Below are 16,985 nucleotides of genomic sequence, written 5' to 3'. Positions count from 1 at the left end.
GGATTATTTGAGTATTACGGTATGTTCATATTCCCTCACAAGATGTGGTAAATAAACCATGTGCAAATGAACAGGCAGAGACTTAGAGAAGTTAAGTATAATAACCAAGAATTCGTGTCGGAGTATTCCTTAAGATACCTACTGAAAAAGGGGGTATCAGAGATGTAATTTAGGGTAAAGTAAGTTGTAGTTAATGGTTGACACTGAAAGCAACATCAGCCTCATCAGTGAATAATTTAGGACACAGGTTAAAAATAAAAGTGATTCTGTGTTTCCAGTAACAGGGACACAATTATGAGACATCATAGGATAGGAATCAACATGAACCAGAAAAAAGTATTTCTTAGAACAAGTACTGTTCATTTTACATGTTATCAGTCAATTCTTGTTTTATCATACATGTGTATGAATGGACCGGGTGATCAAAAAGTCAGTATAAATTTGAAAACTTAATAAACCACAGAATAATGTAGATAGAGAGGTAAAAATTCACTCTCATGCTTGGAATGACATGGGGGGTTTTATTAGGGAAAGAAAAAAAGAAAAAAAAGTAAGTTCACCAAATGTCCGACAGATGGCGCTGGACAGCAAAATGTCAGTGACCGTGCCTGACAATTGTGTATAAAAGGAGCTGTAATGAGAGAGAATCAGATGCGTTAGCAGTCGCAGCATGTTGATGTTACCTGAAAAGGCACTTTTAGTGAAGCTGTAATATCAGAATGGGGAAAGTGCTAGTTCAGCGTTGCGATCCTATCGCCATAGGAAGGGGATTTGAATGGGTCCGTTGACAAATGCAGCTGTGGCGAGAATGATTTCGAAGTTCGAAGCCACGGGTTGTTTAGATGATAGACCCCATAGTGACCGACCGAGCACAAGGCGTACTGCTGCTGAGACAGTTCAGGAAGAAATGGAGACTGTAGCAGGTTCGTCTATGCACGGGGAAGTCAGCGCTCGTGCAGCTGCATGTCGCACCGGCATTCCATACACTACTGTTTGGTTGGCACTTAGGCGTACCCTCCGATGCTATCCATACAAAATCCATTGGCATCATGAACTGTTACCTGGCGATTTAGTGGAGCGGAGGGCATTTGCAGTGTGGGCGTTTCAAAAGATGGTGGGAGATGACGATTGGTTGAGTAACATGTTGTAGACCAACGAAGCTCATTTCACGTCCCGAGGGTCTTTCAACGCCCACAACTGCAGAATTCGGGCTACCGAAAAACCTAGAACTGTCGTGGAAACTCCATTGCAGGATGAGGAAATCATGGTATGTGTTGGATTTACCACATCTACCATTATTGGGCCTTTTTTCTTCGAGGAAATGTGTGATTCTGGTTTCGTAACTGCTACCGTGACAGGTGAGAGTACGCCAATGTGTTACAGAATCGCATCATCCCCAGCGTGGCTGATAAACACCTGCTGGAACGTACAATGTTTATGCAGGATGGCGCTCCACCCCATATTGCCAGACGCGTGAAAGATCTCTAGCGCGCATTGTTTGGTGATGATCGTGTGCTCAGCCGCCACTTTCGTCATGCTTGGCCTCCCAGGTCCCCAGACCTCAGTCTGTGCGATTATTGGCTTTGGGGTTACCTGAAGTCGCAATTGTATCGTGATCGACCGACATCTCTAGGGATGCTGAAAGACAACATCTGAAGCCAATGCCTTACCATAACTCCAGACATGCTTTACAGTGCTGTTCACAACATTATTCCTCGACTACAACTATTGTTGAGGAATGATGCTGGACATATTGAGCATTTCCTGTAAAGAACAACTTTGCTTTGTCTTACTTTGTTATGCTAATTATTGCTATTCTGATCAGATGAAGCACCATCTGTCAGACATTTTTTGAACTTTTGTATTTTTTTGGTTCCAATAAAACCCCATGTCTTCCAAGCATGTGTGTCAATTTGTACCTCTCTATCTACATTATTCCGTGATTTATTCAGTTTTCAAATTTATACTGCCTTTTTGATCACCCGGTACTTTTGGGTACTTACTGTATTTGTACATAGTGTAACAATATAAACTTTGGATAAAAGATGGCAACATTGAAAAGTGATAACAAAGAAATGACAGTTTCATCGGAGACTTTACAAGGACTACGACAGCTAGAAAAGAAATAATAAAAAAATGTTTAATGACATATAGATGTGGACAAACAAATAGTAAACTAACATGCAGTAAAAGTGATATAACACACTGAACAATTTTTTTGGATCATGGCAATAGCATGCGTTTTTGTGGGGAGCAAGAAAGTGTGCTTCTTTAAGGGGAGCAGTTATACAGACTGACAATGACTTGTAAAATGTAATCAGTTACTGAGGTGGCCAGGTGAACAGGTATGTTCATTAGATGTATGCTGATAGATGTGAATGAATGAATGAATGTGTGTGTGGGGAGGGGATTATCTATAGTAAATTTATATAAGTAACATAGATAAGGGGGAGGTTTAAGTAAGTTGGTTAGGGGTAAATGCAATCGTTACTCTTATGGGATGCTGACCATTACAAATATGATGGAGGTTAATGAAAAAGTGTGCAGGGAGTGGGGGAGGGGTAGTATGAAAATGTGAAATATGTTTGAGTCAGTGTTGGTGAGGAGTCTTGATGAGGGTAAGAATAAATAAGTACTTAGAGCAGCGGTCTTGAAGTGGATGGTATGATACAAATTAGCAGTTCTGCTTAGAATAAGGTGATACTGGGCTACTGGAAGTTCTGATGATCTCATAACCATCTTTTTCTTCAATATTTAAAGTTCCAGCATGAAGATATTCTTTTCCCTGCAAGAATTAGCAATTCTTGTTTCTTCTTCTTCCACTTACTTGGCGATTAGCAAATTCATTCAGTATAAAACCCGCTTGCATTGTCAAAGTAAAATTCTACAATGTTATTACCTCTATTCAGCTCTCAATTAAGAGAAACAAAATGGGATTAAATCTGGGATGGTAGGGGAGCAGAAACAGTACGCTAAAATGCTTAAAACAATATCTGACAAATGTTTACATGTATGGATAAGATTAACTTATTTTCTGAGGAGACGATTTTATATATGGCCAATTTCATCTCAAATCATAGAGGACATGTCAATTCATGATGATTAATTGCTTTGGAAAAAAATATGTATTAACCTCTATATCATGCGTGTTAAGAAATAAAATATTTTCATTTTAACTTGATTTTTGTAAATGCTACAGTCCTCTGAAAAATGTATATTTTCTAACTAACTCTTAAAACAGTAAAGAACTAAAAACAATATTGTGGTGTCACCGCCAGACACCACACTTGCTAGGTGACAGCCTTTAAATCGGCTGCGGTCCGTTAGTATACGTCGGACCCGCGTGTCGCCACTATCAGTGATTGCACACCGAGCGCCACCACACGGCAGGTCTAGTCTAGAGAGACTCCCTAGCACTCGCCCCAGTTGTACAGCCGACTTTGTTAGCGATGGTTCACTGTCTACATACGCTCTCATTTGCAGAGACGACAGTTTAGCATAGCCTTCAGCTACATCATTTGCTACGACCTAGCAAGGCACCATATTCAGTTACTATAAGTACTATCTTCAAGAATGTATTCTGAACAGATAATATTGTGAATCATGTACCGTCAAGAGCGACATTCATCATTAATGGATTAAAGTTAGGTATCAAACTAATTACGTCCGCTTTCTGAATTCTCATTCCTTGTCATGTTTCAGACCTCACGTCAGTATAGTTCTTCCCTCCTCATGGCAGCCTGCGTGAGCTAAAAACGCGAGCATTTCAGCCTCCACTCATAACACGGTGTTGGCTCTTCTGCTAACACAAAATTGGTGACGAGGAGTAAAAACGGTGTTCTTAACTATACTGACATATGTCGTTGAGACTGCCCCGATTTCATTGTGTAATGGCTTTGCCACAATCTCCAGATGTACTGTCCGAATTTTATCGCTTACAGAATCAGCAGACGCAGGCATTACTGGATGCCCTTGGACAGCTCGTCCAGGGTCAACGTGCAATGCAAAACGATGCGGCAGCCGCCGCTCCACCGCTCACGCAGCCACAACATGCAGTTGCACTGACCTTCAGACCTTTTGATGCTGCACTAGAAAGCTGGATGGAGTGGTCACGCCAATTTGGATTCCATCTCGCCGCCTACAGAATTCAAGGTAACGAGCAGCAGCCTTTTCTTTTGTCATCCGTCGGTGTGTAAACTTACCGTGTGATAGTCAAATTATTTCCCCGACGCGACGTAGCAACTCTGTCCTATGAAGAAATTTTGTCTGCATTAGATGCATATTTCAAACAATCAGTCAATGTAGTTGTGAAACGGTATACCTTCTTTCGTACAAAACGTACGGCAGGTCAGACTAATCGGGAGTGGGTTGCGACCTTTCAAGGCCTTACTAGGGATTGTGCTTTTGAGTGTCAATGTGGACTCCATATTCAGATACTATGGTATGTGATGCAATTGCACAGAACGTTTCTGATGTTCGTATAAGGGAACAGATTTTGAAACTAATCAATCCCGCCCTTCAACAAGTGATGGACATATTGGATCGGCAGGACACACTTGACTTTGCTCAGGTATCATTTGAAACTTCAGCCGTGTATCAGGTTAACCGGCCCGCAGGGCGAGCTGCACGGAGCAGTAAACAGCCCTCGCACCCGGCCTCGCCGCTGCTGTCAGGCTCTCAGCCACCTGTGCCGCACCGGCAAGCAAATGCAGTGCTCAAATCACGCCCGTGCTGCGCTACTAAACGTTCGCGTGAGAATTGCCCGTCACGCCAAGCTATTTACTTTTACTGTAATAAAAAATGACATGTTCAGAGTGTTTGCTAGAAAAAGCTCAAATTGGAAGCTCAAAAACATTCCAGGCCCTTTTCTTTGCGCCGGAATCAGAATTGAACCAAGGATACTCAGGCTCGCGAAACTTCGCCCATGGAAATTCATGTCGTTCATTCCACTCCGCCCAGTGCCACTCTCTCTAACAGTGACTGTGTTCGTCCCACAAATAGTGTGCGTCGACATCGCCGGAACTCTCGTCAAGTCGCAAGTGGTTTTGTACCAGTGTCAGTTCACGTTGCACGGGACAGCTGCTCTTGTCGTCAGCAGGAAAATAAACTTTTCGTAGACTTGGACATTAACGGCCAAGTGATACCATTCCAGCTCGATACCAGAGCTGCAGTTTTACCGATCAATCAAGACACTTACAAACAGCTGGGCACACCTCCGTTGTGTGCCGCAAATGTTACATTAATTAGCTATTCAGGTCAAGAGATCCCTCTGTTAGGACAGTGCAGCCTTCTTGCAACATACAAAGGACAAACAAAACTTGTGTCATTTTATGTCCTTCGTTCTTCTTCTGCAGTGAACATGTTTGGTTTTGATTTATTTCAGTTGTTTAACTTGTCTATAGTAAATCAGGTCCTATCAGTGAACCAGACTGCGCCTTCAGACAGTGTTTCTCGTCTATGTGAAGAATTTGCAGACATTTTTGCACCGGGCCTCGGTTGCGCTAAGAACTATAAAGCACATTTGGAACTGAAAGTAAACGCGCAACCAAAATTTTTCAGCGCGTGCAATGTTCCCCACGCATTGCATGATGAGGTTGCAAAAACATTACACGATTTTGAATCACAAGGTGTAATTGAAAGTGTGCAGGCTTCTCTCTGGGCATCACCCTTAGTAATTTTGCCAAAACCTTCGGGAAAATTGAGACTTTGTGTGGACTTCAAGGCAACAGTAAATCCACAACTAGTAATTGCAACTTTTCCTTTACCCCGACCGGAAGATCTTTTTGACAACCTGTGCCCAGGCACATATTTTTCGAAGTTGGACCTAACAGATGTGTACTTGCAAATACAGGTGGACAACGAATCCCAGCACATTTTGGTGGTTAACAGGCATCTTGGTTTGTATCAATTCAAATGACTGCCATGCGAGTGAAACAGGAAAGCAAAAGACTAGTAGTGGTACAAGGTACCCTCCACCACACACCATACAGTGGCTTGCATAGTTATGTATGTAGGTGTAGTTGCAGATGTAGAGGTTTCTGATATTCACACATCATACAAGCATAAAGCATGACTAACCCATCTCTCTGTTGCTCTCATGGAAATGCATGCCTGAAGTGTGCACTGGTAGCTGGCCACCTCTACAGTCATTATGACAATCATCAGGTGTCAGGCAAATACCGCTTCCTTTGGTGAAGAGAAATTGATGCCATTAATCCACATTCCAGTCCAGGTCTTCCCTTGCCCACTTCTTCATATACCACAGTACATGCAGTACTGTTGTTCATAAGGGATGCCTAGAGGCCTAAATTGATCAAGCGGAGATGGTTGCATAGCGTCTGTGGTGACACAGTCCTTCCAACTGCCTCTGCTGAACTGCACTGAAAATGTAGGTTATGCAGGTACCTGTTCACAGTGATTTCCTAAAGTTCAAGGCATACAAAGAAAGATGTTTTCCATAAAAAACACAAATTGTCCCAGTCATGAGAGTAGTGCAAAACATTCTTGAGGCTCTTGCAGACTAATATAAATCTGCCAAGAGAATAAATGTCTGATCAAATTATCAACTCTTGGTATTACAACATAAAAAAGAAAATGAGACCTGTTGTTTTCACTATTACTGGCACTGTGTCAATACGTAAAATGGCACTCTATGTGACAACATAGACTTTCCCAATGTATTAATTCACTATATTCTTGTTGAGCCTACAAATGGATCATATAGTCGCTTCAACACAATATTACTGTGGCCCACCTTGTCACAATCTTCAGTATAAAAACGCCACAGTTCACAGCAGGAATCAGTTAATTATGTCGACACAGTATTTTAGCAGTCCATCTAGCCACCATCTTCAAGTGAGAATGCTGTTTGCTAAATCTCACCGCACTTGATTCCTGCCATTCACAGCAGGATTCAGTTCCATTAAGATTTACCAAACTGCGTTCTCACCTGGAGATCGCAACCAGATGCACTCCTCAAGTATTGTGCCAGAGTGACTGTACGAGCCTGCTGCAGACCTGACAAGAATACAATAAAATGACAATTTGTCAGTGCAATTCCTGCGGTAGTTTCATCCAGTGTCTTCTTTGGTATAACACCATTAACTGTGGAATTCCTCATGGTTGTGAAAGTAATTGTCCTGCAATTCATTCTTTTTTTTTCTTTTTTTCTTTTTCCAGCATATTCCTTGTTTAGGAAAGTAGACCATCAGTTCTGAAAGATCAAGGATTTATTTTCTACACTACTGATCTACATCTACTTGAATACTATTTTATGAAGTGAAACTAAATAAAGTAAGTGTTCCATTTATTGCAATACTATTATTTCAGATTATGGAATACCTTATTTATTTCTTTTGAGACAATGATGCACTTACTGACTGTTGTGGCCCAACGAGGACAGCTTTCTTCCGTTCCTGTTTGATGTTATGTCGGAAACCTGTATGCTCCCAATCATTGAATTCTACACTCCATTTTACTTAATCAGTAACTCCAATTTTTCTCTTCTTTACAACTGAATGATATATGATGTATTTATCAAGGAACAGTGTTAATTTCAAATAAGGACTGACGCTTCTGATACATGGATTACACTGGAAATGATTGTTTTATGCTTTCACTAAAGGCAACATCGTTACAATATTTGTTAACTATAACAGCTGTTGCTTATATACACAATTCATCAACCACATATTAAACTTTGCCAAGAACCTGCTGCCATATGCACCACTCACTAAGCTACGTCATGCCAATAACAGCTAGGTATACAACATAGACGTCAAATTAAATATAAGTACAGCATTCACTGTAAGATTGCTATTACAGCACCACACTGAAAATATCAATTTTCAACAGCCCAATAACTTTTAAGACATTAATTTTATTTGATTATTATTCCTTGTACATGGAGCAACATCTTTTGAGCACTTACAATTCAGTGTCTTCTTAAATAAGAATCATCATACTCAATAAAATCTTGTTCCTCTTTATCATCATCCAAAAACTGACTGAAGGAACTGTTGTGAGTGACGTTATCCTCATCCAACATGTCCAAATCCACATTGGACCTTGTGCGAGTCTTGTTTTTAAGATTCTTCCGTTGTGTTAGAAATTTACTTAATTCCAATCTTTGTTGCTTTGGAGTTAGATATGCAATATTTTGATCTGTATCACTTTCTGAAAGAGTGCCCAATGGCTTTTCAGGACACTCAAATCTATGAGATGCTTTTGCTTTTTTCATTGACCTCACTATCTGTAAAATGCAACAACATTCAAAAGACTGAAAATAACACAAATACTTTTAGAAGTTGTTATAACAGTATAAAAACAGTAAAAAAATCACTAATGACACTTTCTCATTTCAGATAATTAGTCTCATTTGTGCCATTCATGAATCTTAACTGATACACTCATACTAAGAGAAAGTTGTAATAAATGTTGGGTATTTTTATTACTAACTGAAATCTTTATCAGGCTGTACAGTAAATATTTCCTTAGGACAAAAGTCATATTTATAAACTGTTAAATCTCTTAAAGCAGAAATTACCTCAGAATGTTAGTGAATTCTGTATAAACACAATAGAATATTAGCTACATGTTGGAAAGTGAGAAGTTGTCTACAACAGAGCCACATGATCTTCATCCATATGACAATCAAGTCCTGAAATGCACAGTACATAAATGAAAATTTTGTGTGCTGCTTCAGTTCTTAAGATCCTCATGATTGTTTATGAGACAAACTATCTATCAGCTTCAGGCACAAAAAAAGGTATAATTCACACTGCAACACAACAAAGATATTACTCTGGATGAAGATTATGATGCTGCTGCTGATGATGATGATGAATATCAGGAGCAATTTATAGTGATAGTGGTGAGCAAATAAAGCAAACTGAGTTACTATTGAGATCATGAAACAGAGTCAACTGAAAATCTGAAAGAAACTGCTCACAAGGATAACAGAGCTAAATAAAGAATGATGACTTCAGATGGAAAACTGACACACCGCCAAAATTACTCCATACAAAAGCAGAAAAACGATTAAGTGAAGTAGAAATGGTAATATGAACAATGGAAACTCCAGATTGGAAATCCCGAATACTAGAAAAAGGATAGATTTCTAATTACTGTAAAGATAGAATGCTAATTACTGTAAAGATGATCCATTGAGTTGCAGTCTCAACAAAGCAAACCATTACACACACAAGTGGTTTCTCCCAAATCTGTGCTGATTTACTGATGGACACTTACTTTCCTCCACAAAATTTCCTACCAGTTGAACTTACTACGTGCCCTATGTCTCTGCAATGTATCAGTGATCTTGGTCTGTAATTCTGTGCACCCTATCTTTTAACCTTTTTGTAAAAAGGAATTACCTGCACTCTGTTCAGGTCACATGGGACCAGTGCTTCTTTTCTAAAAAAAAAGTTTGACGGTACTCCGACATTGGATATCATGCAGCGAAAATTACTTATAACTGAAGCATTGGATACCACCCGTCTGCTTTTAGCCATGATGTCAACAACATGCCGGACTAAAAAAAAGGAATAAAAAGAAGAAGAAGAAGAAGAAGAAGAAGAAGAAGAGAGTGAGTATCGGACTCTTCAGTTGACTCCATTTCGAAGATGCGACAACTGTTCTCGACAACTGAATTGCTGGCAGCCAGTTCGCCCGTTAATAGTGGGCGATGGTAGTGCTAAACAGATATGCGATATGATATAGGTCAAAATACGTGTTCGGTAATATTTCCTTGTATTGTTTTGTATGTCAAAGGGTTGATTGGATTGACCTGTTTCATTTGAGGCATATTATAGGTCAATTGAAGTGTACAATACCATTTTCCTTTATTGTTCAGGTGTTGATGGGAATCGCATGCTTCAGTTGAGGGGATGTAAACTGAAGTGCTCAATACCACATTCTCTTGTACGTTTGGGTGTTTCTCAGTATCGCCTACTTCATATGAGCTTCAAAATGCTTGAAACAATCAATGACATCGCTTTTCCCACCAAAAACTGCACTGGTATTGTTCGTATTGCATTTACCAACACGAAAAAACGAAATAAAAAATTTACGTCCGTGAAATAAATCTTTGGCATTCTTCCAAGTTCTCAATGTCGTAAAAAAAAAAGTTTAGTGGACTTCTTAAAAAGAAAATCAACAAATTTGTGATAGTTGCGGTTTTAGCTGTGGCTAAATACATGAAGAAATACAATAACCAGGTGCTGTCAACTGGTTGCCATATTTATTCACGGAATCAACAAATCACGCTCAACAATGGATCTGAAATAATGCCACTATAGGAATAAGAAGTTCCTCTTATGTCTGTCCTGAATCTATTTTTATATGAATCAGCATAAGAAATTTTCCTATCTTACGTTACTCAGTACATATTTTTACATCATTCTACATTCTACACTTTTCAATTACTATAATAGAGCAAGCATCAACTCAAACACTCATTATTAACCACTTTAAGTTTCTGTTTTTATCCTCAGCTGCATCTAATTTTATGGACATTAACTATAACATGTTATCTATCATGTCCATTCACCTGCAGCTTCATTTTTTATATTATTGTGCAGATTATGTAGTATGAAATGAGCTTAACAATATCATAATTTTTTGTGAAAATGAGTAACTCTTTAGAAAAAAATGACAAATTTGTTTTAAAATTACCTTTTTCATTATTGCACTATGATCAACACCCAACACATCCATTCTCATGACTGGTAAGTCCAGGTCATCATCATCATATTCCACTTCATTTAACAAATCATCTTTACAATCCTTTTTCTCCTAAAAGCAGAAAAAAATTTATAAATGCAACAACAGTAATGATGAAATCTAAGGGAAATAATCCAGTTTACTTTATCAACGTTCGTGTTATATCTTACAGTTACAAAGTAAATATATAAGAAGTAGCAATATCACTAATCTTCAACAGGATTTCTTTTCTTTTACTTTTGCAGTGGTGTTGCTGAAATGGTTTTTTGGGTGCACGACAATTATGACTTTAACTCCCATACATTACATTGTATCAGAAAGCAACTTTTAAGATAAGAAGAGTTTTTTGAGCTGTTGCTTTGAAAGTAAACTTACATATTTACTCCACAAGCCAGCTTACAGTATGTGACAGAGGGTAACTTGTGTACAACTGTCACTTTTCACTGATGACTCAATATGTTCATTTCACAGCAACGTTTCAAGTTTCTTACATGTAATTTTTTGGCAAAGTCTCCAGCTCCTGCCAAATTCCATTATTTATCCATTCCAGAATATGTCTCCCACCTCCTCGAGTTGCACTAAGCAAGTCAGTGATGAATGCTCATGTAGATGTCTGCTGTTGTGAGCACAATTTATTTGGCTTTTTACACTGATACAGTAGAAACAAACTGGAAAGACAAAAACATACAAGTCTGATGTCACACAAACAGAAGATAGCTGGGCAATATTAAACTCCATACGGAGTCCAAGATCACAGCTAAATTTGTCAACAGATAGCAGCTGGTGAAGAGAACATTCAACTGATCTGGAGCACAAGAGAATGAGAGTTCTGCGCAGCTGGTGCATGATTATAGCTGATCGGAGATCACGGGGTCCTGTCAGGTGACATGTTGTGAGCTCCGGGGGTGTGGTTTTTCTCCAGAGTACTTCTTGTGAAGACAGCTTGTAGATTGCAGCACCACTGGCAGTGAGGGCTGGAGGTAGGGATCAATCTCCAACAACTGTGACAGCTCCATGTCACTGTCAGAGTTCATTACTACAGCTTGGAAGTAAGTGTCAGAGCAGGAGGGGTAGAGGTGTTAGTGTGCCTAGCCTTGGGCAGCAATGTGTCTCATCTATTACTGTCCGAGCACTAATCAGTGAACACCAGTGTCCAATATTTATGCTACATCAACCTAAGTTCAGCTGAGATGGAAGCTGCTCTGTCTCTTCACTACGTTTTCCTGCTCTCTTATTTATATTTGTTCCTTGATTACAGAAAACTCTTAAGTCCCTGGCATGACATAACATCTTTGTGTCTTCAAAATTGAATGTGTGTCCCTCAACACAAATGTGCTCCACCAATGCTGACTTGTGTCTGCAGCTGAGGTGGAAGTTCCTGGCATGTTCTACTCACCTCTCTAACATGAGCTGTGTGTGGCCAACGTATTGGTGGTCTTAAAACATGTAATGCAAGACACACTTTGTGTTCACAGTCCTACGGGATATTTTATGGAGCCCAAGATGTCTCTAATTTTGCAGACAGGGTGAAAATCACTTTCTCTTCCTGGTTAGTACCAGTGTACATTAAAGGAATGACAGGCACTCGCTTTCATCTTTTCCTTTTTCTTCTTGTTCACGCACTCACTTTCTTGTCACCTGTACTGAGAACACATTTTATTTGTCCCTCAGAAAACACATTACAGTGCAATTCCTCCACCTGGTGATACTCCACAAGATGAAAGACGTGATCCTGAGTGGATAAATAACAGCATCTGATAAGACCCAGACACTCCATCAGAAGATGACTAGTAAGTAATAATTTTGAAAGTAAGACATTGTCAACCGACCTGAGCAAAAACCCTAAGAGATTTTGGTTGTATGTTAAATCAGTAAGTGGGTCAAAATCATCTATTCATTCTCTCAGTGACCACACTGGCACCGAAACTGAAGATAACAGAGAGAAGGCTGAAATACTGGATTCGGTTTTCCGAAGTTGTTTCACCGTGGAAGATCTTAACACTTTCCCTCCTCTCAATCATCATATGAATGTCAAAATGGTAGAGACTGAGATAACTGATCGCAGAATTGAAAAGCAGCTACAATCACTTAGTAGTGGAAAGGTGTCAGGACCAGATGAGATACCTATAACATTCTATGAAGATTATGTGAAAGAACTTGCTCCCCTTCTAGCAGCAATTTATTGTAGATTGCTTGAGCAATGAAAGATACCTAATGACTGGAAAAAAGCGCAGGTCATTCCTGTTTTTAAGAAAGGCTGTAAAGACAGATCCAGACAGTTATAGACCTATACTGTTGACATCAGTCTGTTGTAGAATTACAGAACATGTTTTACGCTCAAGAATTATGATATTTTTGGAAAATGAACATCTCTATAAAAATAAACATTGATTCCACAAACAGAGACCCTGCGAAACTCAGCTCGCTCTGTTCCTCCACGAGATCCACAGCACACTGGACAATGGCACTCAGGTTGATGTCATTTTCCTTGATTTCAGTAACGTGTTTGACACTGTCCAAAATAGCCATTTAATGAAAAAAAATTGAGCTTATGGAGTATCGAAGCAGACTTGTGACTGGATTCAAGACTTTCTTGCAGACAGAATTTAACATGTCACTCTTAACGGAACAAAATCAAGAGATGTAAAGTTAATATCCGGAGTACCACACGGAAGTGTGATAGGTCTGTTGCTGTTTGCAATATATATAAATGATCTAGCAGAAAGCATCGGATGCTCTTTAAGGCTATTTGCAGATGATGCAGTTGTCTATACCAAACTAGCAACGCCAGAAGATAGTAAGAATTTGCAGAATGACCTGCAAAGGATTGATGAATGGTGCACGCTATGACAGCTGATCCTGAAAATGTCAATAAATCTAACACATGGCGCATACACAGGAAAAGAAATCCTCTACTGTACAGATACATTATTGATTACAAACAGCTGGAGACAGCATCTGCCACAATATATCTAGGCTTAACTACCCAGAGCGACCATTAGGGGAATGACCCCATAAAACAGATGGTGGGAAACGCAGATACCAGACTCAGATTCATCAGAAGAATCTTAAGGAACTGTAACGCATCCATGAAAATAGTGGCTTATAAGGCACTTGTTCACCTGATTCTTGAATATTGGTCATTATTGTGGGATCCCTATCAGGTAGGACTGATAGAGGAGATAGAGAAGATCCAACGGAGAGTGGTACGTTTCTTCATCATGGGATCGTTTAGCTGGCAAGAGAGCATTACGGAGATGTTAAACTAACTCCACTGGCAGACGTTAGAAGAGAGTTTTTGTGCATCACCGAGAGAGTTACTATTGAAATTTCAGGACAGCTCTTTTCAGGAGTTGGACAACATATTACCTCCCACCACATACACCTCGCATATGGACCATGAGGAGAAAATTTGAGAAATTAGAACCAAGACACAGGCTTACCGACAATCATTCATCCCATGCACTATTTGCGAGTGGAACAGGGTTGGAGGGATCACACAGTGGTATCAAATGTACCCTCTGCCACACACCATTAGGTGATTGACAAAGTGTGCTGTTAGTACTGTGTTCTGGGACAATTTGTTGTTGTTTCACACACATTGTCCAATTCTGGACACATGTTTATAGGGACTTTTTTCATCCATTTCCAGTCAGGAATCCGTCCCTGCAGTTTATCAGTTTTATTAATGTTCATCCCATATAAAGAAAGGTGGTTGTTTAACGTTTTTGACAGAAAGCTCAAAAAGTTTGTGTCGAAGCAAGCTGGGATATGTTTACTTCCCCTCTTGTTTTGCCATCTGCCTCCTAAAAATTCATTTTTTTTTTTTTTTTTTCATTTTTGAATTAATTACTATTAACATACATGAATATAATCTGAATTTTCATAAAAGAGAAAGATTGGCCCTCAGTTTTAAAGATATAACACCAGATCTAATTTTGCACTTAGTTTTATGTATGTAACTGATTTTCTAATTTATTTCAACTATTACTAGTTAGTATCTTTCGTTATAGGGTGAAATCAATAATTGTTTCGTAACTTAAATTCTACTGTTGACATATAAAACAATATAAATTCTATACTAATTATAAATATTTGGGAGACAAAACAATAGCGTTCTTAAATGATTTATTCGGCTCTATTCGAAAACATGTTAGCAAAACCAGCTCTTCATTAATTCCAAAGTAATTAACAGTTTTGTCAACTATGTATGTTAATTTCATAATTTACTCAAATAATTCGGCCTAAACCTTCTAGTAGAAGAAAGTATTAAAAAGACTGAATTTTTTGATGCATTCGGTTAATTTAATGAGTTAAGTTTTAATTTTAATCTCTGTAAATTTAACTTCAAACAATGCGTGGCATCAACAGTTCGTATCGACCACAAAACTTAATATCTGTGAACTCTTAAGTGTTCTGTCGAGCCTCCATCTTAACTTCACTTTAGTCAGTTCTTTCTTATACACTACTGGCCATGAAAATTGCTACACCAAGAAGAAATGCAGATGATAAACGGGTATTCATTGGACAAATATATTATACTAGAACTGACATGTGATTACATTTTCACGCAATTTGGGTGCATAGATCCTGAGAAGTCAGTACCCAGAACAACCACCTCTGACCGTAACAACAGCTTTGATACGCCTGGGCATTGAGTCAAACAGAGCTTGGATGGCGTGTACAGGTACAGCTGCCCATGCAGCTTCAACACGATACCACAGTTCATCAAGAGTAGGGACTGGCGTATTGTGATGAGCCAGTTGCTCGGCCACCATTGACCAGACGTTTTCAATTGGTGAGAGATCTGGAGAATGTACTCGCCAGGGCAGCAGTCAAACATTGTCTGTATCCAGAAAGGCCCGTACAGGACCTGCAACATGCGGTCGTGCATTATCCTGCTGAAATGTAGGGTTTCGCAGGGATAGAATGAAGGGTAGACCCACGGGTCTTAACACATCTGAAATATAACATCCACTGTTCAAAGTGCCATCAATGCAAACAAGAGGTGACCGAGACGTGTAACCAATGGCACCCCATACCATCACGCCGGGTGATACAGCAGTATGGCAATGACAAATACACGCTTCCAATGTGTGTTCACCGGGATGTCGCCAAACATGGATGCGACCATCATGATGCTGTAAACAGAACCTGGATTTATCAAAAATAATGACGTTTTGCCATTTGTGCACCCAGGTTCGTAGTTGAGTACACCATCGCAGGAGCTCCTGTCTGTGATGCAGCGTGAAGGGTAACTGCAGCCATGGTCTCCGACTGATAGTCCATGATGCTGCAAACATCATAAAACTGTTCGTGCAGATGGTTGTTCTCTTGCAATCAACCCCATCTGTTGACTCAGGGATCGAGACGTGGCTGCACGATCCGTTACAGCCACGCGGATAAGATGCCTGTCATCTCGACTGCTAGTGATATGAGGCCATTGGGATCCAGCACGGCGTTCCGTATTATCCTCCTGAACCCACCGATTCCATATTCTGCTAACATTCATTGGATCTCGACCAACGCGAGCAGCAATGTTGCGATATGATAAACCGCAATCACTATAGGCTACAATCAAAGTCAGAAACGTGATGGTACGCATTTCTCCTCCTTACACGAGGCATCACAACATTTCACCAGGCAATGCCGATCAACTGCTATTTGTGTATGAGAAATCGGTTGGAAACTTTCCTCATATCAGCATGTTGTAGGTGTCGCCACCGGCTCCAACCTTGTGTGAATGCTCTGAAAATCTAATTATTTGCATATCACAGCATCTTCTTCCTGTCAGTTAAATTTCGCATCTGTAGCATGTCTCTTTGTGGTGTAGCAATTTTCATGGCCAGTAGTGTACTTCATTCTGTACAGATGCCGTGCCAAGTGTAAATATATACAAACTATGACATATATGGGAATTAATCTATATCCCGATTACCAATCCCATTCCCATAGTGGTGACCCCGCAGTTCGTTCATGTTTCGCGTCTTCTGCACCGGTGTGTTGTTCGAAGATGTGGAAGTACAACTCCGCTCACCAAGTTTCATCGTTTCTTTGCCACTGGCATATTCATCATTTACACACAGTGATTCACGTTCTCAACCAATGTCGTGTGCTAACCTCATTAGTTTTCTATGGTCGACAACTACGCTGTTACAGCGAACAATGGACTCAGGCTTTGCTTCACCGGCTTATACCCATCCGACAGTGAAATGTGAACTGAACAATATTTTGAATGTGTCTCTTCAAATCGAGTGTTTTAA

The 16,985-nt window shown here is 39.7% G+C and overlaps 1 protein-coding gene across 1 annotated transcript in view; it reads right to left on the bottom strand.

Annotated features, from left to right (window-relative positions):
- Window positions 1-7,587: 7,587 nt before the first annotated feature.
- LOC124615697 (putative ribosome-binding factor A, mitochondrial) overlaps window positions 7,588-16,985 on the bottom strand; it is a 69,129-nt gene continuing 59,731 nt past the window's right edge. Inside the window, exons 5-6 of the mRNA XM_047143735.1 lie at window positions 10,675-10,794; window positions 7,588-8,251 (exon numbers count right to left, since the gene is read on the bottom strand). Of these exons, the coding sequence (XP_046999691.1) occupies window positions 7,934-8,251; window positions 10,675-10,794 (438 nt within the window). The 3' untranslated portion in view covers window positions 7,588-7,933. The remainder of the gene's footprint in view (window positions 8,252-10,674; window positions 10,795-16,985) is intronic.

Source organism: Schistocerca americana, chromosome 5 (assembly GCF_021461395.2).
Source record: "Schistocerca americana isolate TAMUIC-IGC-003095 chromosome 5, iqSchAmer2.1, whole genome shotgun sequence".
NCBI lineage: Eukaryota > Metazoa > Arthropoda > Insecta > Orthoptera > Acrididae > Schistocerca > Schistocerca americana.
Note: the sequence above shows the minus strand (reverse complement) of the source record. Positions and strands in the feature narration are given on the sequence as shown.